At 42.7% G+C, this 22648-nt stretch overlaps 1 protein-coding gene and 1 long non-coding RNA gene across 2 annotated transcripts in view; one reads left to right on the plus strand and one right to left on the minus strand.

Moving 5' to 3' along the window:
- LOC135097587 (uncharacterized) overlaps positions 1-22648 on the minus strand; it is a 38758-nt gene that overhangs the window by 1208 nt on the left and 14902 nt on the right. Inside the window, exon 7 of the mRNA XM_063999513.1 lies at positions 1-104. This exon is cut by the window's left edge and continues 1208 nt beyond it. Within this exon, the coding sequence (XP_063855583.1) occupies positions 76-104 (29 nt within the window). The 3' untranslated portion in view covers positions 1-75. The remainder of the gene's footprint in view (positions 105-22648) is intronic.
- Positions 17792-20343, plus strand: LOC135097599 (uncharacterized). The gene is made up of 2 exons (XR_010265875.1): positions 17792-18697; positions 18731-20343. It is a non-coding gene; the product is annotated as an uncharacterized LOC135097599 (long non-coding RNA).

Here is a 22648-nt window from a genome sequence, read left to right on the forward strand (position 1 = left end):
CCAGCGCACCCAAGTGAAGGCGAGCAGGCGGAGTGGCGGGCAGGAGTGGTGGGTCAGTGCCTTCTTACCTTGACCTCAGTGAACACAGGTGACGGCACACTTACCTGAAAAGAAAGGGGATTATCAGCACGGTTGTCATATTCTACCTGAGTACAGCCTTACTGCAATTCGTTCTGTGTGCATATTCATTGCATCAAGAGTCGAGTTTGTGTTGAGCCAGCTTTGACTTAAATAAAGCGTAGAAATTGCACTGAAAGGCATGTGAAAAGTACAAAGTTAAACTACGCAAGGTATCAAATAGAGATCAAGGAAGGTTTGTCTGTCACCTTCCTTTGCATCATCACATCCACCCTTTCAAAAAATATAATTATAAAAGCCATAATACAACTTTTTTCCTCCTGTCAAATAAAGTAATTTCCTATTTCAGTGGAGAGCCTGTGAGCTGCAAACCCCACAAATCAGGGCGCCTTTTTCCCCTCGCCTGGATGGTTGTCTTGTATCTCTCCGACACTCCATTGCGTGTCTCAGCCTCCACCAGTCCGCGAACCACCACCACCACCAGCACCGCCCCTTCAAGAGATTGTCTTCTGAAGGCAGCTCCAGTGTTCCTAATTTCTCCCTGTCCGGATTACGTTGGGTCTATTCTTGATTGTACGAGTAATGATTTATTTTTTGTGTTTGTTCTGTCATTGTTTTCCTCCCCCCCACACACACACAAACACTCTCTCTCTCTCTCTCTCTCTCTCTCTCTCTCTCTCTCTCTCTCTCTCTCTCTCTCTCTCTCTCTCTCTCTCTCTCTCACTTACCTCCTCCTTCTGTCCTTCTTCTAACACATCCGTCAAATCTGTAACAAAATTACTCAACTTTTCCACACCTATTGGTGGAACTCCTCCAATTTCCTCCATTTCCTCCACCACTCCACTTTCCTCCACCTGCCCCAGACTTTCCTTCACCCCCCACCCGTCTCACCTCTGCCAGGTTGGGAGGCAAGGGAGGCAAAGAGGAGAAAGGTTAGGAAAAGTAGGAAGGAGGGAGAATATGACAAGATGGAAGAAAGGTTAGAGAGAAAGACTGGTTGTGTGTGTGTGTGTGTGTGTGTTATAACTGTGATAGTGTGGTGATAGTAATAGTAGTGGTAGTATTGGTAGTAGTGGTGGCGGTGGTGGCGGTAGTGGCCAAGCGTATGAAGAGTAAGTAGGAGAGAGAGAGAGAGAGAGAGAGAGAGAGAGAGAGAGAGAGAGAGAGAGAGAGAGAGAGAGAGAGAGAGAGAGAGAGAGAATGTTAGTACCGTTACAATATCTCACACACGCACAGAGAGAGAGAGAGAGAGAGAGAGAGAGAGAGAGAGAGAGAGAGAGAGAGAGAGAGAGAGAGAGAGAGAGAGAGAGAATGTTAGTACGGTTACGTTACAATATCTCTCACACACACACACACACACACACACACACACACACAGGGCAGAGTAAGGAGAAGTAAGGTGGTGAGCAGTGACAAAGGCACGGGGAGGGGAAGGGGGCAGGGAGGAGCAGGTTGGGGAGAGAATTGGAGGTGGGGGGGGAGGGTTTTCATGGTGGGCGCTCTGAACGGGCCTGCAATCCTTCAATTTATTGAAACCTTATTTCAGACATTTTGGGGATTATTTATCTATATTCATGGTTGACTCTGGCTTTCCTTCACGTCTGAGTCTGGAAGCACCCGAAAGTTTAGCTAAATATTGATGTACAGACAGGAAAGGAGGCAGGGAAAATATTACTCTCGGCCCTTATATTTACATAGCGCAACACACACACACACACACACACACACACACCCACAAAGTGGTCTCAGTCCTACCCAAAGATCGGTCACTGTGAGCTCTGAGCTCTTTCCGTAGGGGAATGGCTGGCTGGGTGACCAGCAGACGACCGTAGGTGAATCACACACAAACCGGCGGCCAAGAGGGAAGGTCTCGGTCTGGGTCTGATGACGTCGTATTTTCAATGTGGGCTCTCTGAACTGGACTCTGAATGGGCACTATTCAGTTTATTTAAGCCTTATTTGAGGTATTTTTGGGGTTGTTCATCTATTTTCGTGATCAATTCTCTTTTTCCTTCACTTTTAAGTCTAGAAACACTAGGGAGTTTAGCTGAATATTGATGTACAGACAGGGAGGGAGGCAGGGAAAATGACCGTCTTGGCCCTTATATTTACCTTAGGCAATTGATTTTGAAAATCGCGGGAAGAAAGAAGACACCCAGACTGGAATGCACCACATATTCTGACTTACCACTTACTTTAACAAATACCGTAAATATTAAAGTATTTCTGCGTTCAGTAATAACAAAGAAAAATCCGGAAAACAATCTGTAACTTTTACGAACGGAGCCAGAAAACGTCATAATATCGAGAAAGAAAACACAGCCATACTAAATTATATTACAGATTCTTAATACAAAAAAAAAAAAACTTTCCATACAAAAAAAAAAAAAAAAAACACGAATTCCTCGTCGTATAAAGAAAATTATTTTTCATATCCCATAACGAACTTATTTTAAATTTGAAAATTCGAATTCCTAGACTAGATTTTATTGCATATTATTACTTGGTATATGTTTCTTGTATTTTTTAAGTCTTAAATTAAATACCAATGCAAACTTAAGCGTGCTAGTAAGAAAAAGTGAAATTAAATAAAATGACGAAGTTGTTATTTTATCGACAAACAAAAGCAAAGCCAAAACAGATCTTATTGTATATTATAACTTGGTATGTTTTTCTATTAATAAATGAAATATCAAAACAATGACAACTCCTTCAATAGAAGGAAAATAATAGTACGTTGCCGAAAAGGTTTTTTCCTCGTCTTTTCCGTATCTCCTTCTCCTCTTTCCTACCCCTCATACTCCAAATCTTTCCTCCACCACCTCCTACTCCTCCTAGAAGTATAGGAAAAAACCTGGAAACACCTGCAGAACCCTAGAAATTATGCCAAATACTGACAGGGAGAGACGGAAAATTGTTACCTTCGGCTTAACTGTGCGAAGCTCGGCGGGGCTGGGCGCCAAGGATACCGTGGTGTGTGTGTGTGTGTGTGTGTGTGTGAGAGAGAGAGGCAAAACGAGAGAACTGCTGGTTGGATAGTGATTACTCTCAGGTCCAAGTTAGGCATCACATCGACGTCACGAAAGGGTGAGTGGGCGGGGTATCCATCATGATGACATATAGTCTCGCTATCATCGCCTGCACATTTTAGCAAAGTTTACATTGTTTTTATTATGAAGATATGAGACCAAAGCATATTTTTGCCAATCAGCTCAGGGTATCAAACATTCGCAGCCAAAACAGCATCCTCATCCGCCGCTTTGTTAAGATTTTATTTGCGAAAAATGACACGGCACGGCACCTCAAACCTTGGTAACACACTAAAACCCAAATTCTGAGACATTTCTACCCGAAGCTCCACTCCTTTCAATAGGTTGTACATGAATTTAAAAGGATTTTTTATCTTTTACTTTTTATCATTCCCGTGATAGATTAACAAGATTTCTACATTATCAACTGGAGAATCACTCTTGATTATTCGGCTAATGACCTCTGTGACTTTTGAAAGCAGTTGTGGTGAGAGAGGGAAGCATTTCAGGCTTAAGACAGGGAAAGGTCTCTTACCTCACGCCTCTCCTCTTTTATCCCTCCTCCGTGACCTCTGACATTGCTGACAGCTCTCTCGCTCCCCTCCATTCGCTTCTCCCAGCTGTAGCTCGCCCTCCTCTCCCCGCGCTGTCAGAGCTAAGATGTGCAAGACTCCTCCCCTGATGCAATATTCCTGCGTGAATTCTTGTCACCGCCACGCTTTTTAAAGATGGAATCTCTCTCTCTCTCTCTCTCTCTCTCTCTCTCTCTCTCTCTCTCTCTCTCTCTCTCTCTCTCTCTCTCTCTCTCTCTGTACTGCGCAAGACCAAGACAAACAAGCAGGACGTGGCCGAGATGGATCTCGCGATACTCAGCTAACTCGCCTCCTTGAACCTCGTCTTGTCCCGCTCAGCCAGGGCGAGTCGCGGCGGCGCGGCTCCCAAGCACACACTACTCAGTGACGAGCAAGACTCCCCGCTCAGTCCTATTGGTGGTGTGTTTAGGATCATTATTACGAGAGAGAGAGAGAGAGAGAGAGAGAGAGAGAGAGAGAGAGAGAGAGAGAGAGAGAGGGAGGGAGGGAGGGAGAGAGGAAGACAGAGAGAGAGAGAGAGAGAGAGAGAGAGAGAGAGAGAGAGAGAGAGAGAGAGAGAGAGGGAGGGAGAGAGAGAGAGAGAGAGAGAGAGAGAGAGAGAGAGAGAGAGAGAGAGAGAGAGAGAGAGAGAGAGAGAGAGAGAGAGAGAGAGAATGTAAGAAACGAAAATTTTGAAGAATAAGAACGATAATTATATTCTTGCTCTGCTTTGTGCTGCTATGGAGAGAACAAGACAGCCGTCTCAGCACCACACGAACACTTTCCTCGCACTAAGCAGCAGCAGCTCCACGAAACATGAGAGGGAAAAACAAGAGAAAAAAAATCTTTAAAACAAATGGAAAAGCAACAGACAGGTACGTAGTGAAGCACGTTTCTCAGACAGTTAACTAAGTTTGCTCACACTGCCTCGAGAAATTGAGTGTGTAAAGGAACGCAGGACAGGATGGCGGAGACCGGGCAGGGTAGTATTGTGATGGCAGGGAGAGGGAGAGGGTTTACAGGAAAGCACCGAGTCGACAGCGGCCACAAAATGACGAAGGGAACAAGACGGCGGTAGCAAAGGGTCGGGAGAGGGCGAATTTCGGCACAATAAACCAGACAGGCTGGCCTGGAGCGCGATGTGGTGTGAAATCTCATGGGCTGCGAGATCAGACTCCATTACTCGCACCGCAGAGCAGCCGCTGTCTGACTGTTAAGTGTGTGTGTGTGTGTGTGTGTGTGTGTGTGTGTGTGTTTGCAACAGCAAATATTACAGTTACTGAGGTCACAACCGAGGCAGTGGGGTGCCCCGACTCCACAGGCACCCCAACAACAGCAGCAGTGCCTGATTCCCTCTCCCAGCCACTACATAAAGTAACAACTGTCAGTGTGGAGGGCCTCATACCATTCAGACATAGAAGGAAAGTAAAGTCACTTTCGGAGATTGCCCAAGAAGAAAAGCCTCTCATACTGAAAATATTCGTGAAGCTGAAATAAAAGTAGAAAACTATACCCATTTTCGAACTGACAGGGCAAACAAAAGGAAAAAAAGGTGGTATAATCACATACATACATAACCAAGTGGCAACACTAAGTCAAGTCCTCATTTCAGCATCAAACTTATACACAGAGGCCCATGTAATATACATAAAAGGTATTGACACTATACTAATCAATATACTCGTATATCGACCACCAGTATGTTCTTCGAGTAAATTTCTGGAACCGATTTCACAAATAAAAAACATATTACAAAATTTACCAGGCCCCATGCCCACCATCCTGCTAACTGGTGACCTTAATTTTCCGATGATAAATTGGGACACAGAAAGTGTGTACGGAGGAACAGAAGATGTACGGGTCCAAGCAACACCACTACTACGTTTTGCCGAGGAGTTGTGTCTGACCCAGTTCACCAGCTCCCCTACAAGAGAGAGTAATATCCCCGACATTGATTTGACCAACAATGATGAGCTCGTTCACGAGTACTGCGTGGATAATACCAATCTGTCGGACCACAACATTGTTACCCTCACCACCAATATAAGGACTGACTCACGCAAGACACTTACAACTTGACACAACGAGTATCACCAACTATTATAAATTTCAATCACTTAAATTTTTTCATTGACACCGTGCGCTGGGAAAACATGCGTTCTGACATAAACGAAACTGACTGGTCTGAACTTTTGCGGGATTCTGATCATGAGAACCAGTACAAACAATCAATTTCGAAATGTCTGCATATTGCCATATTGCAAAACAACATGTTCCTTTAAAAAGACCACCAACACCAAGGACGAATATTCCACGAGATCGCAAGATTTTAATGTGTAAAAGAACTAATCAAAGAAGGAAGCTAAGACTCATGACCAACACATCAACCAAACATCTAATTGTTCCAAAAATTTCCATGACTGAAGAAAGACTTAAAATATCAGTGGACAAAGAAGCTGAACGGCAGGAAGAACTGGCCATGTCACGCATAAAGAACAATACTAAATACTTCTGTAAGACAGTATGCTGCCTCTAAGTCAAAAGTGAAAACGAGTGTTGGTTCACTAGGAGTGTCACAAGGTCATATTGCCAGAGAAGCTAAGGAGCTAGCCAATGTCTTGAGATTGCAATATGAACAAACATTTAGCGTCCCTTACTAGGAGAAGTTTATCCACTCGTCCAAAGAATTTTTCCACCTGGACGACTGTCCCACGACCAACTTATCTGACATCGACTTTACCCAAACTGACATTCAAAATGTAATCAAGCAAATTGGCAATAATGCAGCAGCCGGTCCAGACCAATTTCCAGCTATACTTCTCAAAAACTGTACTACAGAACTTAGTATACCACTAAAAATATTTTACAGAAAATCGATGGACACAGGATTAATCCCTAAGCAATTAAAAACAGCAAAAATCACACCAGAGAGAGCTGAGGCACAGAATAACAGGCCAATACCATTAACGTCTCATATTATTAAAGTCCTCGAGAAACTAATGGTAAAAAAAATATCATCATACCTCAAAGAAAACGACAAACTCAGTCAAGAACAATACGGGTTTCGTGCCGGCCGATCTTGCCTCGCTCATTTGCTGGCCCACCAAGAAAAAAATCCTCACAGCACTAGAAGATAACACAAGTATTGATGTAATTTACCTTGATTTTTGGTAAAGCCTGCGATAAAGTAGACCATGGAATTCTCCTGCACAAAATACGACAGATGGGGATAAAGGGGAAAAATAGGTGTTTGGATACACACTTACCTTACCAACAGGAAACAAGTAGTGGCGATTGGTGGTGTGGAGTCTGACCCTTCCATCGTTACCAGTCGAGTGCCACAAGGCTCATCACTTGGCCCCTTACTTTTTCTAATTCACATATCAGACATCAACGAATAAATCAAGTACTCTACCGTGGCTTCCTTCGCCGACGACACTCGTATCTTAAGGCCAGTGTCAACCGACTTGGAGGCTAACCAACTACAAGAGAACCTTGCAACACTATATTCATGGGCACAAATATATAACATATCCTTTAACAACAATAAATTTGAACATATAACATATAACCCAAACCCTAAAACTGTCACAACACGTATATATAGTGCACCTGATGGTTCAAACATTGACATGAAAGACAATATTAAAGAACTCGGTGTTACATTTACCTGTGATGGCAATTTTACATTACACATAGCCAATGTTGTTAAAAAAAGCTCGTAACCAAATTGGATGGATACTACGTTCATTTCAGACACGTGATCAGTTGCCCATGCTGACTCTGCACAAGTCACTGGTGCTCCCACAACTGGAATACTGTTGCCAGCTATTGAGTCCATGGCGAGCTAGTGAGAAACAATCACTTGAAGCGATCCAACGATCCTACACTAATAAAATCCCTACCGTGCGCCTTCTTGACTATTGGGGCAGGCTTCAGGCCCTTAAACTCTTCTCATTAGAAAGACGGAGAGAACGGTACGCCAACATATACATCTATAAAATATTAACGGGATACACAACAAACAACATAAACATACGCACGACCACACACCAGCTCTTGGGCCGACACTGCATCATCGGTAGGATTCACCCCAGAGCGTCCACCATGGTGAACACACTCAAACAAAGTGCCTTTGCAGCCAGAGGACCCCATCTATTCAACGCCTTACCGCGACACCTACGGGACACCACTGACCGAAGTCTGGGTCAGTTTAAGTCTAAACTGGACACATTCCTCTGGACAGTTCCTGACCAATTCAAGCTGCCCTACTACCACACTCATGCTGCCAGTAATAGTATTATTGACCAGTTGGCACAACAACGGGCAGACGGGAAACAGTACTGGAAGCGCCCCAGCGTGGCCATGGGCAGCATCAGCTGTCCAAAACATCATTCAACAGGTTCAACAGGTGTGTGTGTGTGTGTGTGTGTGTGTGTGTGCTGAAAGGAAAGTTTTGCAGGTGAGGTATTAGGAGAGGCGGGTCATTAGTTAACGAGGCAAGCGAGGCTGGAGACACAAGGCATGTCTTCCCTAATCCACAGCAATGAAAAGCTGTTGTTTCTGTGTCTACCTTGTACTTGCCGCCTCCACTTTTTACTTGACTTTCATGTGCGATACAGACCACTTCTTAGCGTGAATCTCTCTCTCTCTCTCTCTCTCTCTCTCTCTCTCTCTCTCTCTCTCTCTCTCTCTCTCTCTCTCTCTCTCTCTCAGTTGTCCTCGCGGACGACATACTCAGTTGTCCTCACGACATACTACAGGGAAGAGGTCACTGCGCACGCTCCTGTCACCTACTCCGCTTCACTTCGCAGCATTGCTAAGTGTTGACTTATACCCTTAGTACCTACACCCGTTTACTTCCTAGCTATTGTTTCTACATACATTTTACACACCTCTTTACACACACACACACACACACACACACACACACACACACACACACTCACACACAGTGATAGACCCGTAGTTACTAACTTTCCTCATTAGTTTGGCTGTTATTTTCTGACCATTAGTCCTTACTAGACTGTTTTGGTCTGTTTACATCTAACCTCTCCTTTTTGCAAGGCTATCACTAACCCCAGTAGGTGCATTTGTCTCTGTGTAATTGTGTAATTCTAGCAGCAAGAAAAAAAAAACACCACGTGCTCCGGCAACTCGAATTCCCCAGGAAGGTGACCTGACGCTGCCAGCCCCCACACCACCCTCTCCCCCCGTACCAATCCCTGCCCAACCCTTACCCATTTTCTCGCCTGGCCACACTGCGCGCATCCTGTTATGTTGCTGTACTCAGTCTTGACTGCTGTTGTTCCTGCTTCTTCTGTTGTTTAAACGACTGCTACCGTCGCCACTCATCATGCCTTCTCTCCTCAGACAATGCGACGCCTATCAAGGCAAGTAAGTTTTCCGCCCAATATTTTAGGAATTCCTCATTTTACAGGTTGTGCCATATACAGAGCAAGATCGAGAGGCTGCATGAGGAGTACGAGGAGAAATGTAAGAAATATGATGATCTCACCCGGCAGTTTGAAGTTCTTAAGGACTGTTTCTGCTAATATTGGTTGCTTTCTCCCAGACACTGCACCCGACACTGCCCCCACCCCCGCCAGACCAGCCGCCACCCCCGCCAGGCCCACCGAGCCGCGCCCCCCTGCGCATGAGGAAACACCCTTCACAGTAGTCAGGAATAGTGTCACCCGCACTAATAAAAAGGAATTCCTCCCTATTTCTACCTTAAATAGATTCAAGGTCCTGTGTGAAGAGGAGGAAGACGCCCTCGAGACGAGACTGGTTGGTGACTCCATAGTGAGAGGTCAGCTATCCGAGTTTAGTGGTCGGGCCCGTGAGTCACGGAAACGTTTGTGTATGCCTGGTGGACGCCTAGACGACATCACATCATGCGATGAGACAGCCAGCGGGGCAAAAAATAATGCCCTTTTTTTTATCATCCACGCAGGTACAAATGACATTGAGAACATCAGATCCGAGGAGCTGATGGAGAAGTGCAAGAGGATGATTCGGCGGTACAAGACTAAATCTCAAAATAATGTTTCAGGCATCCTCCCCGGACCAGAGTACCGATCATTTTCTATGATAGAGCTTTTAGTACTAACAGCCGTCTAAGATCTCTCTGCGCAGATGAAGGTGTGGACTACGTGAATCTCTGGGACGACTTCTATAATAAACCCTTCCTATTCCAGGATGACAGTTTGCACCTCAGTGGGGTGGGGGCAGCACAACTCGGGAGGCTGCTAAGTAACAAAGTTTCTAGTTTCAGGCCAAAAAACGCCCAGCAGGATCACGCAGCCTCATCCACGTAAACGACTGTGGCCCCACCTATTCTAAATAAACTTAAGGTCTTCTGAGTGAACGCTCGTAGCTTGCGCAACAAGTTTTCAGAATCTGAAGAAATGGCGCTCACAGAAGACTACAGCATAATAGGCATAACAGAGTCATGGTTAAACGTAGAAGTCAGGGACTATATGGCAGAATACAAAATTCCCGGGTACGTATTATTTGAAAAAAAGTCATTTGAACAGAAATGGAGGCGGCATTTTATTCTACATGAAAGCCAGCCTCAACCCAGTTCTTTTATCAAAACCTCTCATTGCAAACGTAGATGCCCTATTTATATTATTAAAGAATAATTACGGGACCAAGCTAGCATTATCCCTTATGTACAGACCACTAGCCCAGCCAGTCCAAACTGACAGCAAAATTTTCCACCCAATTAGCGAGATAAGTGACCCACACGACGCCATAATCCTTGGAAATTTTAACTTACCATTGACTAAGTGGGGCGAATCACTCACCTCACGCCGTGGACATGATCTGTATAATAACTTAAAAGAAAGTTCACTTACACAATTTGTGTAAAACCCGACGCGTGATAGCCATGTCCTTGATCTCGTGCTTGCTACGAACGATGAATTGGTAGAAAATGTGAATGTTAGCGAGGAGTTTAGTAACAGTTCAATATAAACTTCACGGCTAACGAAGTCAAATACAAGCAAAGAAAAGGTCCCTGACTACAGAAAAGCAAATTTCTGTAAACTCAAATAAATTCTTAACCAAATTGACTGGAGTTACCTACTGACGACCACAGATATTAATGCTCACTGAAATTTTTTCATGGATAGATACTTAAAACCAGTACATGAAAAATCATCGTCCCACTGAAAGCGTTAAGCCTAAGTGGTGGAACATTGAAATAGCTGAATGCTTGCGCGCCAAGAGGGATGCACATAACAGATTAAAATCCTTCACTAATAATGACGAAAGTATTAGCTTCGTTGAACTAAGACGTAAAGCAAAGAGGTTAATCAAACACAGCAAAAGGTCCACCGAGTTACATGTTGCAAACCAGAGTAAAACGAACCCGAAGGAATTTTATAGCTTTGTCAGGCAAAAGAGAGTGATTACTTCAACTATTGGACCCATAATTGATGTAAATGGAGATTACATTGATGACAAGGAGCAAATTCTAAATACTTAAATAAATAAATAAATGTCTCAGTATTTACAGCAGAAGACCTCAGCGACATCCCTACGGCGCCAGCAGTCCAGGTTAATAAAAACTAAGTCCTAAATAGCATCAATTTAACACAAAGTGACGCGTCAAAATGCATGATAAACTTAAAGTTAGCAAGTCACCCGGGCCTGACACAATCTCACCCCGCATCTTAAAAGAAGCGAAATCAAAATTAGTTAAACCATTAACCGTATTGTTCAACAAATCCTTGCAGTCCGGTACAATGCTTGATGAATGGAAGCTCGCTAACGTAACTCTGATTTTCAAAAAAGGCAGTAAATCTTTACCATGTAATTACCGGCCAATCAACTTAACCTCAGTCGTATGCAAAATGTTTGAAACACTAATAAGAGATAAATTCTTTAATCACCTAGAAGAAAATAACTTACTTAAAAATACTCAACACGGCTTCCGCAACAAACGCTCTTGTTTGACGAACCTCTTAGATTTCTTCTATGATATTCTGAACCAGTATGACGAGAGTAAAGCGGTAGATATGATATATCTTGATTTTCAAAAGGCCTTCGACAAAGTCCCTAACAAACGCTTACTGATTAAACTAAAATCACATGGTATCCAAGGCGACTTGTTGCGATGGGCTGAAAATTGGCTAAACAACCACCGTAAACAAAGAGTAGTAATAAATGGAAAGGCATCCAAGTGAACTAACGTAACCAGCGGGGTGCCACAGGGATCAGTCTTAGGACCTGTTCTCTTCCTTGTTTATATTGTTGCGCCTACCCCTCACTCCTACCACTCACTCCCAGTGCTGCCACCCGCACTAACACCCCTGGTGTAACAACTCAACGACACAGATGAGGGTGTTACCAGTATAATATCGAAGTTTGCTGATGACACCAAAATTGCGAATTCCGTAGTCTCCAATGAACAAGTAACAGAAATGCAGAAAAATCTAGACAAATTGACTGAGTGGGGGGCAAACCTGGCAGATGAGTTTTAATGCAGATAAGTGCAAAGTGCTTCACATAGGTATAGAAACAAGAGAGCAAAGTACATTTTAAATGGTACCCAACTTAAAAGTGTTGACAACGAAATTGACTTAGGAGTGACAATATCGAGTAGCTTAAAACCTAGCCAACAACGTTCAGAAGTCGTAAAGAAAGCAAATAAAGTAATTGGCTTAATCGTCAGATCTTTTGAATATAAATCTAAGGATACAATCCTTAGATCTAAGGATACAATCCTCACTTTGTATAACTCTTCAGTCCGTCCCCTTTTGGAATATTGCGTTCAAGCATGGCGCCCCCTACTACCAGAAAGATATTGATAAATTAGAAAGAGTTCAGCGTAGAGTAACAAAAATGATACCAAGCCTAACAAACAAATCATACGAAGAACACCTTAAAGAATTAAATCTTTTCCCATGAACAAAAAAAAAAAAAAACTAAGAGGCGACTTGATACAGGTGTTTAAAATCATCAAAGGCATTGATAGCATGGACTACAGTAAATATTTCACGATAGACTCTTCAAATTACACGCGAGGAAACGGTTGCAAAATTGTTGGGAAATCCTTCAACTCTCACGAATAAAAAAAAAAAAAAAAAAAAAAAAAATTCCATCGAGTAGTAAATCTATGGAATGGGCCTCCTCGAGACGTGATAGACTGCAACACCGTTGAGACTTTTAAACGCCTTCTTGATAAACATCTTGCCTGCAGTCCGTGGCAAACAGCATTTGTTTGTTAGTGATTTACTTCCTTGCCCTCAGGAAATGTGGGCACCTCATTTCATCTATTTTCTTTCTTTCCTATAAAATTTCCTTCGGCTTTTTTCTTTTCCTCTAAGCCCATAAGGTATTTCTTTCCGACCTATTTTTCCTGTACGGCTTATGCCGGAGGGAGTGAAGGGTGGGAAGAAAACCTGCTTTTCTGTCCTTTTCTTCTACTATCACCTTAGTAATCTTAGGTCAGGTCATCTCGTGAGGACCGCAAGGTCTGTTGTGGCCTGTTTTTCTATGTAACTCTCTCTCTCTCTCTCTCTCTCTCTCTCTCTCTCTCTCTCTCTCTCTCTCTCTCTCTCTCTCTCTCTCTCTCTCTCTCTCTCTCTCTCTCTCTCTCTCTCTCTCTCTCTTTCTCATAAAGCAGCGTCTCATAATTCCACTGCGTTATGAAGTGATTACTCCACCAAGACCTCTTTGCGCTGACAAGTGTTGGTGCGGACACTTCTCTTCTCTCAGCAAAGCTTTGAGGTCACCACTTTTTTTCCGCCAGCTTTGAAGAAACCCGGGAATCATTCAGGATGTCTCTGGAGACGCTTCGCTCGCTCCAGATGTTGGTGAAGTGCTGCCTTTGAACTAATTAAAAAAACGTGTCTAAAGTTCCACGTGATAAAATCAGTGTGATGCAGATACAGCAAGGAACATAATTATAAGCAAATACACAGGCAGATGTACGACGTGACACGAATACCGATAAATAAAGATGGATGAGACGACTAATAAGGTTAATCAATCGAGCAAGGTACGGTAGATGATTTGCACACAGGTGAGACAAGCAGGTACAGGCAAATGGGGAGAGTCTCAAAAAAAAAGACGAAGCAAAACAGAAGATAAAGTTATAGAGAACAGGAGAAGGATTGTGAACACAGAAGATATGGTGGGGCGTCTGTGAGAAAGGCGGCGGCGACGGCTGCACGTTGTAACCCATCACCCTGCACCCCATCACCTGTCCGCCTATTATCCACCACCCAACACCCCAACACCTCCCTACCCATCACTCCATCACCTTCCTACCCATCACTCTATTACCTCTGCAAAGGCGGCGTGTCCCTTGGTGATCAAAGACGCCCCAAGATGAACTGGCAGGACAAGATGGCAGAACAATGGTGCTGATCAAAGGCGCGGGTGGCAGAAGCGGAAAAAAACTGGACGGCTAATTTGCCTGCGATGTCTCAAGACATCGAGAGAGAAACAGAAGACAGAGTGAACTGATGCGTAGTTTTTCCTGTTGACGTTGCTAAAGGATGTCATTGAACTCTAAGCAGTGGCAAGATCCACGTGAGTTGCCTTCAAAGCGCGGCACTTGGTTAGGTCACGCTGGTGTATTTATGAGGAACGCGGACAGTCACGGGAAGCGTGCAAAGCTGCGTTCATCGTGACAGTGGCGGGGCAGGGAGTGTGTTACCGGAGCGGCGCACTAATGCCGCCCGGCTCTCACCTAAGTGGAATCCAGCGACGCAATTTGAGGCATTGAGGGATGGATGGCTGTCGCGGTGCCTCGGTGGTGGAGGGTTAAAAAAAAAAAAAATCATCCCCCGCATGCACAGGCGGCGTGGAGGATTGATAGCATCTTTCCCGATTCCATGAGGGGCCTTTTCTCTCCCCTACCCAAAATATTGTCTCCATTTATGTAATGTAGTCCAGATCAGACCAGACTAGACCACAGTACCACACTAGTCGAGCTCCCTCCAGGCCAGACTAACCTAACCCAGTCTACAGCAAACCAAAGTAATTTAAATAAGACACCATTAGTCCCCGTGAAGGCGAGACCAATGGATGCATGTTTAGCCCAAATCACAGCAGTTCAGACCAGCACAGTCCAGCCCAGTCAAGACTAGACGGCCCAACATAATTCAGACCAGACAAGACCACCAGTACTAAGCCTCGCGTTTACACCAAAGAGTGTCAGCGTCAGCCCCTTTGCAGCTCAGCGTCTCGTTTTAATAATGAAGACACCTTTTTGTTCTCTCCCCAGTAAGCCTTTTAAAAGTGGCACAAAAATGTTAATAAATCAAGCAAGTAACTTCCCAGGACTAGAAAACCATTTCTAGCTATACATTTCACTGATGGTATGATGGTGGCAGTAGTAGTAGTAGTAGTAGTAGTAGTAGTAGTACTACTACTACTACTACTACTATTGCTACTACTACTGGCCACCTGCCGCAAATCCCGCCACCGTTATCTAAAGCATGATAGCTGTTATCAGGCTGCAGGAGGGCGCCCTTATCTGCTGTCCCTGTAACCTTCGGTTAAAGTGAGTGCCGAGATTACTGGCTAAATGTGGTCATAACTTTGGCTTCATTGTAAATGGATAAATAAGTAGACATTATATATATATATATATATATATATATATATATATATATATATATATATATATATATATATATATATATATATATATATATATATATATATATATATGAGATAACACGGCACTTGGTCTCTCAAGCGTGGAGGTTCAGACACAAGCAGACAGGTGAGGACTGAAGGTTGTGGTTGAGGGAACACCCTCGCCCTCCACGCTTGCCGCCAAGTCACCCCGGGACTCCGTGATGCAGAGCGACGAGTGGCCAGCGCTTCCCGCCACCACTGGTTACTTGACTGTGCCCTGGCGGGCCTTGAGGAGAGTTTTTGAGGGAGGGCAAGTCAGGAGATGACTCATCATTCTCCGGCAGGCTGCGTGATTTAGTACAGCGTTAGTGCAGGCGCCCCTCAGCCCATTCTTAGCCGTGGTCCAGGCGCCCCTCAGCATTCCCCCCACCGGGTCACACGGTGCAGGCGCCCCTCTGCCATCGCCTGAGTTACGGTCCAGGCGGCTGATAAATCACCTTCAGTTTGCGTCAAAGTCAAAACAATGTGAACCATAACAACTATACGTGGCTACAACATACCTCAGCCTCACCATGTCCTTATTGTACTTCATTTACTACGACTACGACTACGACTACTACTACTACTACTACTACTACTACTACTACTACTACTACTATTACTACTACTATTAATAATAATAATAATAATAATGATAATAATAATAATAATAATAATAATAATAATAATAATAATAATAATAATAATAATAATAATAATAATAAATAATAATAATAATAATAATAATAATAATAATAATAATAATAATAATAATAATATTGCTACCACTACAGCTACTGCTGCTGCTCTTGCACGAGAACCTGCTGGGAGGCGTTGCCAGGTCAAGAGAAGACAGAGGTCGACAAGTGATAAAGGAGATAAACCTCGCCTGCGTGCACTCCTGCACGTACATGCAGACAACGCTTTATCACGCCGCCACCACACACAGGAAGCATCGCGGCAAGCACGCCAAGGTTCACACTGTCGTGTACTCTTCTTATCAGAAAGCTTTACTTCTTCATGCGTGGCACGTTTGTTTTCCATTCCTAACTGAAATGTTTCCACGGCAGTAGTTACTCCTGGTGTCCTTGCTCCTCCATGAGTGAGGTTTGCTTCCGCGTCCACCTCCGTCCCAACACTTGCTTCTTTGCCTTATGTATTTATACGTCACTAACTGCTTAGTGTCTCGGTTGTCCTACGTAATCCCGCATCACATTCTGTTTAGGAGGCGTTGTATGCCAGCAGAGAACAGCGGACGGCAGGCTGACGGGAGGCTGACGGGAGGGTGACGCGAAGATGACGGGAGGGTGGCGTGAGGGTGACGGGAGGGTGACGGCAGGGCGAAGTGAAGGTGACGGGAGGGTGACGTGAGGGTGACGGAAGAGTGACGAGAGGATGACGTGAAGGTGACGGGAGGGTGGCGTGAGGGTGACGTGAAGGTGACGGTAGGGTGACGTGAGGGTGACGAGAGGGTGACGGAAGGGCGACGTAAAGGTGACGGGGGGGGTGACGGGAGGGTGGCATGAAGGTGACGGGAGGGTGACGGGAGGATGACGTGAAGGTGACGGGAGGGTGACGTGAGGGTGACGGGAGGATGACGTGAGGGTCACGGGAGGGTGACGTGAGGGTGACTGGAGGGTGACGTGAAGGTGACGGGAGGGTGACGTGAGGGTGACAGATTGGTGACGGGAGGATGACGGATTGGTGACGTGAAGGTGACGGGAGGGTGACGTGAGGGTGACAGATTGGTGACGGGAGGATGACGGATTGGTGACGTGAAGGTGACGGGAGGGTGACGTGAGGGTGACAGATTGGTGACGGGAGGATGACGGATTGGTGACGTGAAGGTGACGGGAGGCTGACGGGAGGATGAAGGATGGGTGACGTGAAGGTGACGGGAGGGTGACAGATGGGTGACGGGAGGGTGACGTGAAGGTGACGGGAGGGTGACGGTAGGGTGACGAGAGGGTGATGGGAGGGTGAAGGATGGGTGACGTGAAGGTGGCGGGAGGGTGACGGATGGGTGACGGGAGGGTGACGAGAGGGTGACGGGAGGGTGAAGGATGGATGACGTGAAGGTGACGGGAGGGTGACGGATGGGTGACGGGAGGATGACGGGAGGGTGACGTGAAGGTGACGGGAGGGTGACGGGAGGACTCAATGTTCAATGTTTCAAAAGCTCAATTCCTCCATCTATCAACTCGAGACAACCTTCCAGACAACTATCCCTTCTTCACTCAACTTTCCTCCTCTTCTTCACTAAACATCCTCGGTCTGTCCTTTATTTATAATCTAGACTGGAATCTTCACATCTCATCTGTGGGTTCTATGAAGTTAGTTATTTGGAGTCGTCTCCGCCAGTTTTTCTCAGCCCCAAGCTGGTAACTCTGTTACAGGGGCCTTATCCTTCCTTGTACGAGTATAGGGTATGCTTCACATGTTTAAAAAAAAAAAATTATTTATTGATCTACTTTTTTATGTATGAGAGGCACCGGCCAAGGGCAACAAAATTGATAAAAAGGCCCTCTGAAAGTGGGTGGATCCCACTCATACTGCTCTTTTAGAGCAGAATGGAATCGGAAGCTTTTCGTCTTATCATCTCCTTTCCTCTAACTGACTGTCTCTCATTGCATCAGTGTCGCATCTTTTGCTATCTTCTACCGCTATTTTCATGCTAACTGCTCTTCTCATCTTGCTAACTGCATGACTCCCCTCGCTGGACAAGACTTTTTCTTCTTTCTCTCACCCCTATTCTTTCCACCTCTCTAATGCAAGAGTTAACCAGTATTCTCAGTCATTCATCCCTTTCTTTGGTAAACTTTGGAACTCCCTGCCTGCTTCTATATTTCCTCCTTCCTATGACTTGAACTCTTTCAAGAGGAAGGTCTCAAGACACTGCTATTTGAGGATTCTATTTTGGCATTGCTCTGGGAACTGGTATTTAAATGGGCTTTTTTTATTCAAATTTTATTACCCTTGGCCAGTGGCCCTCTTACAAAAAAAAAAAAAGATTATAGTAATAATTCATTGGCTGCATCTAAAATTAAGAATACTGCAATACAATATTACAGTCAAATGCATTTATGAAACATTTCCATAATATCAGGAATTAGGGTGAGTGCATGTAGTAGTAGTAGCAGCAGTATTAGTAGTAGTATCAGTAGTAGTAGTAGTAGTAGTAGTAGTAGTAGTAGTAGTAGTAGTAGTAGTAGTAGTAGAAAAAACGAGTAGTAGTAATTAGCAGTAGAACAAACAGTTGATAGTAATGATAGTAGAACAAATGGTAGTAATAGTAGTAAAACAAACTGGTAATAGTAGTAGTAGAACACACATGTGGTAGTGGTGGTAGTAGTAGTAGTAGTAGTAGTAGTAGTAGTAGTAGTAGTAGTAGTAGTAGTAATAGTAGAGCAAAGAACAACAATAACAGTAGAAGTAAAACAATTATGAATCACAATAAAATAAACTTTTCAACAAATATCACAATAAAATAAGAATCTTACAACAAATAATGAAAATAAGAATAATTGAGAAAACCATTACAAATTTTGCTGATTATACAAATAAGATTAGATACATCTCTTAATAATGGTTTATTAACAAGACTCTTAATATCTACGGAGAGTGAATTCCACCCGTGAGGTCCGGAACACAACAAACTGTTTTGAAAGAGAATGTTTCTGAAGTGTGGACACGCTGGGTTGACATTATTACCTCGAGCATTTGGTGAAGTGCTTACTAATCTGAAAGGTTGTGCTCCCTGATACTGTGTGATGCATAATGTAAGCTATCAATATTCGTGTCATCCAACAGTAAATTTGTCATCTGCATATATAGTATATTTTGATTTAGAGCTTACATAAACAAGAGTAGACTGAATTACTATATACTGTTTGATATATGTTTGTGAGGGTGAAGAGAGGATGACGGGAGGTTGACGGGGAAGTAATGGAGGTGGTGAGGGGTGGATGACGATGACCAGTGGGTGACGGGGCTGTGATTCCCTGCAATCCTGTCTTCTTGCCTGGCCAGATTCATGTCCTTTAGACAGTAATGGATGATAAGGTTTCTTTTCTACTACTTATTTCATTTTCTTCTCTAAATAAATAGCAGTCAGCTCCAACTGAAACAAAGTGCTTGATTCTACTGGGACTACATTTGCTTTGAACATAAGTAGATCTGATTCAGAATTGTAATTAGTGACGTGCACAGGCATCCCATAAACCTTACAGGAAGTCTATAAATAAATGTAAGACAAATCTAGAACTTTTCTCCAACACGTACCTGAGAAAGAAATGACAACTTTTGCCACTCAAAGGTCAAGGTTTCCCAAGAGCTGATTATTTCCATTGGAGGTTCCTCATCCCAGTCGACTTTCTTGCTCCAAACTTCACACTAATCATTTCAGTGGCGCGGTTAGAGAGCCAATTAGCCCTAAAGGATCATAAACTTTACTTTTGTTGCATAGCAAGCACCTCTTGCTGTTCCTCATTGCATTTTCTGAATTGTAAGTGAGCGAGTCAATGTGAGGATTCTGCCGCAGTCCTAACACATTTAATGTTGTCGCTCTGGCCAGAGAGCGTCAGCCTTCAAGCGTGGTGAGTGTGTGGCCCATTCTTAGAGTGGCATTGTGGCAGAGTCCACCACTGTGTTGGCTGCATCATAAATTTTGAGTGAGGGATTCTCACCATTAGCAGTACTCTGGATATTTCCAAAGTATACAGAGTTCTTGAGCAAGTTTCTTTCTTTCTATTTCTTTATTTTCTCAATTACTGGATCTCTCTCATCTCGTATTTCCTTTTCCCTCGCTCCCTCCTTTATCCCAAAGCTTCCTTTTCGCTTTGCTGAGGATTAGAGAGGTGGACAGAATAGGGATGAGAGAAAGAAGAAAGCCTTGTGCAGCGAGGCCGCGGGAGAAGGGGAGGCATGCAGAAGAGCAATTAGCATGAAAATAGCGGTAGAAGACAGCTAGAGATGCAACATGGCGGCGGTGAGAGAGAGGCTGAAGACAGTCAGTTAGAGGAGAGGAGTTGATGAGGCGAAAAGCTTTTGATTCCACCCTGTCTAGAAGAACAGTATGAGTGGAACCCCCCCCAGACATGTGAAGCATACTCCATACATGGACGGATAAGGCCCTTGTACAGAGTTAGCAGTTGGGGGGATGAGAAAAACTGGCGGAGACGTCTCAGAACACCTAACTTCATAGAAGCTGTTTTAGCTAAAGATGAGATGTGAAGTTTCCAGTTCAGATTATAAGTAAAGGACAGACGGAGGATGTTTAGTGTAGAAGAGGGGGACAGTTGAGTGTCATTGAAGAAGAGGGGATAGTTGTCTGGAAGGTTATGTCGAGTTGATAGATGGAGGAATTGAGTTTTTGAGGCATTGAACAATACCAAGTTTGCTCTGCCCCAATCAGAAATCTTTGAAAGATCAGAAGTCAAGCGTTCTGTGGCTTCCCTCCGTGATATGTTTACCTCCTGAAGGGTTGGCCGTCTATGAAAAGACGTGGAAAAGTGCAGGGTGGTATCATCAGCGTAGGAGTGGATATGACAAGAAGTTTGGTTTAGAAAATCATTAATGAATAAACAGAAGAGAGTGGGTGACAGGACAGAACCCTGAGGAACACCACTGTTAATAGATTTAGGAGAAGAACAGTGACCGTCTACCACAGCAGCATTAGAAGGGTCAGAAAGGAAACTTGAGATGAAGTTACAGAGAGAAGGATAGAAGCCATAGGAGGGTAGTTTGGGAATCAAAGCTTTGTGCCAGACTCTATCAAAAGCTTTTGATATGTCCAAGGCAACAGCAAAAGTTTCACCAAAATCTCTAAAAGAGGATGACCAAGACTCAGTAAGGAAAGCCAGAAGATCACCAGTAGAGCGGCCTTGACGGAACCCATACTGGCGATCAGATAGAAGGTTGTGAAGTGATAGATGTTTAAGAATCTTCCTGTTGAGGATAGATTCAAAAACTTTAGATAGGCAGGAAATTAAAGCAATAGGACGGTAGTTTGAGGGATTAGAACGGTCACCCTTTTTAGCAACAGGTTGAATGTAGGCAAACTTCCAGCAAGAATGAAAGGTAGATGTTGACAGACAGAGCTGAAAGAGTTTGACTAGGCAAGGTACAAGCACGGAGGCACAGTTTCGGAGAACAATAGGAGGGACCCCATCAGGTCCATAAGCCTTCCGAGGGTTTAGGCCAGCGAGGGCATGGAAAACATCATTGCGAAGAATTTTAATACGTGGCATAAAGTAGTCAGAGGGTGGAGGAGAGGGAGGAATAAGCCCAGAATCGTCCAAGGTAGAGTTTTTAGCAAAGGTTTGAGCGAAGAGTTCAGCTTTAGAAATAGATGTGATAGCAGTGGTGCCATCTGGTTGAAATAGAGGAGGGAAAGAAGAAGAAGCAAAGTTATTGGAGATATTTTTGGCTAGATGCCAGAAATCACGAGGGGAGTTAGATCTTGAAAGGTTTTGACATTTTCTGTTAATGATACTAATAATGATAATTATAATAGCAATAATGAAAATGAAAACAATGATTATCATAATAATAGTAATAATAATAATAATAATAATAATAATAATAATAATGATAATAGTAATAGTAATAATAAAAATGATAATAAAATAATAATAATAATAATAATAATAACAATAATAATGATAATAGTAATAATAATAATAATAATAATAATAATAATAATAATAATAATAATAATAATAACAATAATAATAATAATAATAATAACAATAAAAATAATAATAATAATAATAATAATAATAATAATAATAATAATAATAATAATAATAATAATAATAATAATAATACAAAACAATTATAATACTAATAATGAAAAAAATTATAATGAGAATAATGAAAATAAAAACTATGATTATATTAATATTAATAATAACAACAATAATAATAATAATAATAATAATAATAATAATAACAATAATAATAATAATAATAATAATAATAATAATAATAATATGTTGATGATAATAATGAGAAAAATGACTATATTAATAATAATGACAACAACAACAATAACAACAAAAACAACGGCAAGAAAAAAAATTTAAAAAATAAAAATAAAAATAATAATAATAATAATAATAATAATAATAATAATAATAATAATAATAATAATAATAATAATAATAATTATTATTATTATTATTATTATTATTATTATTATTATTATTATTATTATAATCATTATTATTATTATTATTATTATTATTATTATTATTATTATTATTATTATGATAGGAAACAGCGATAATACTAATAATGATTATATATTATAATAACTATGATGAA

This window comes from Scylla paramamosain, unplaced genomic scaffold (assembly GCF_035594125.1).
Source record: "Scylla paramamosain isolate STU-SP2022 unplaced genomic scaffold, ASM3559412v1 Contig26, whole genome shotgun sequence".
NCBI lineage: Eukaryota > Metazoa > Arthropoda > Malacostraca > Decapoda > Portunidae > Scylla > Scylla paramamosain.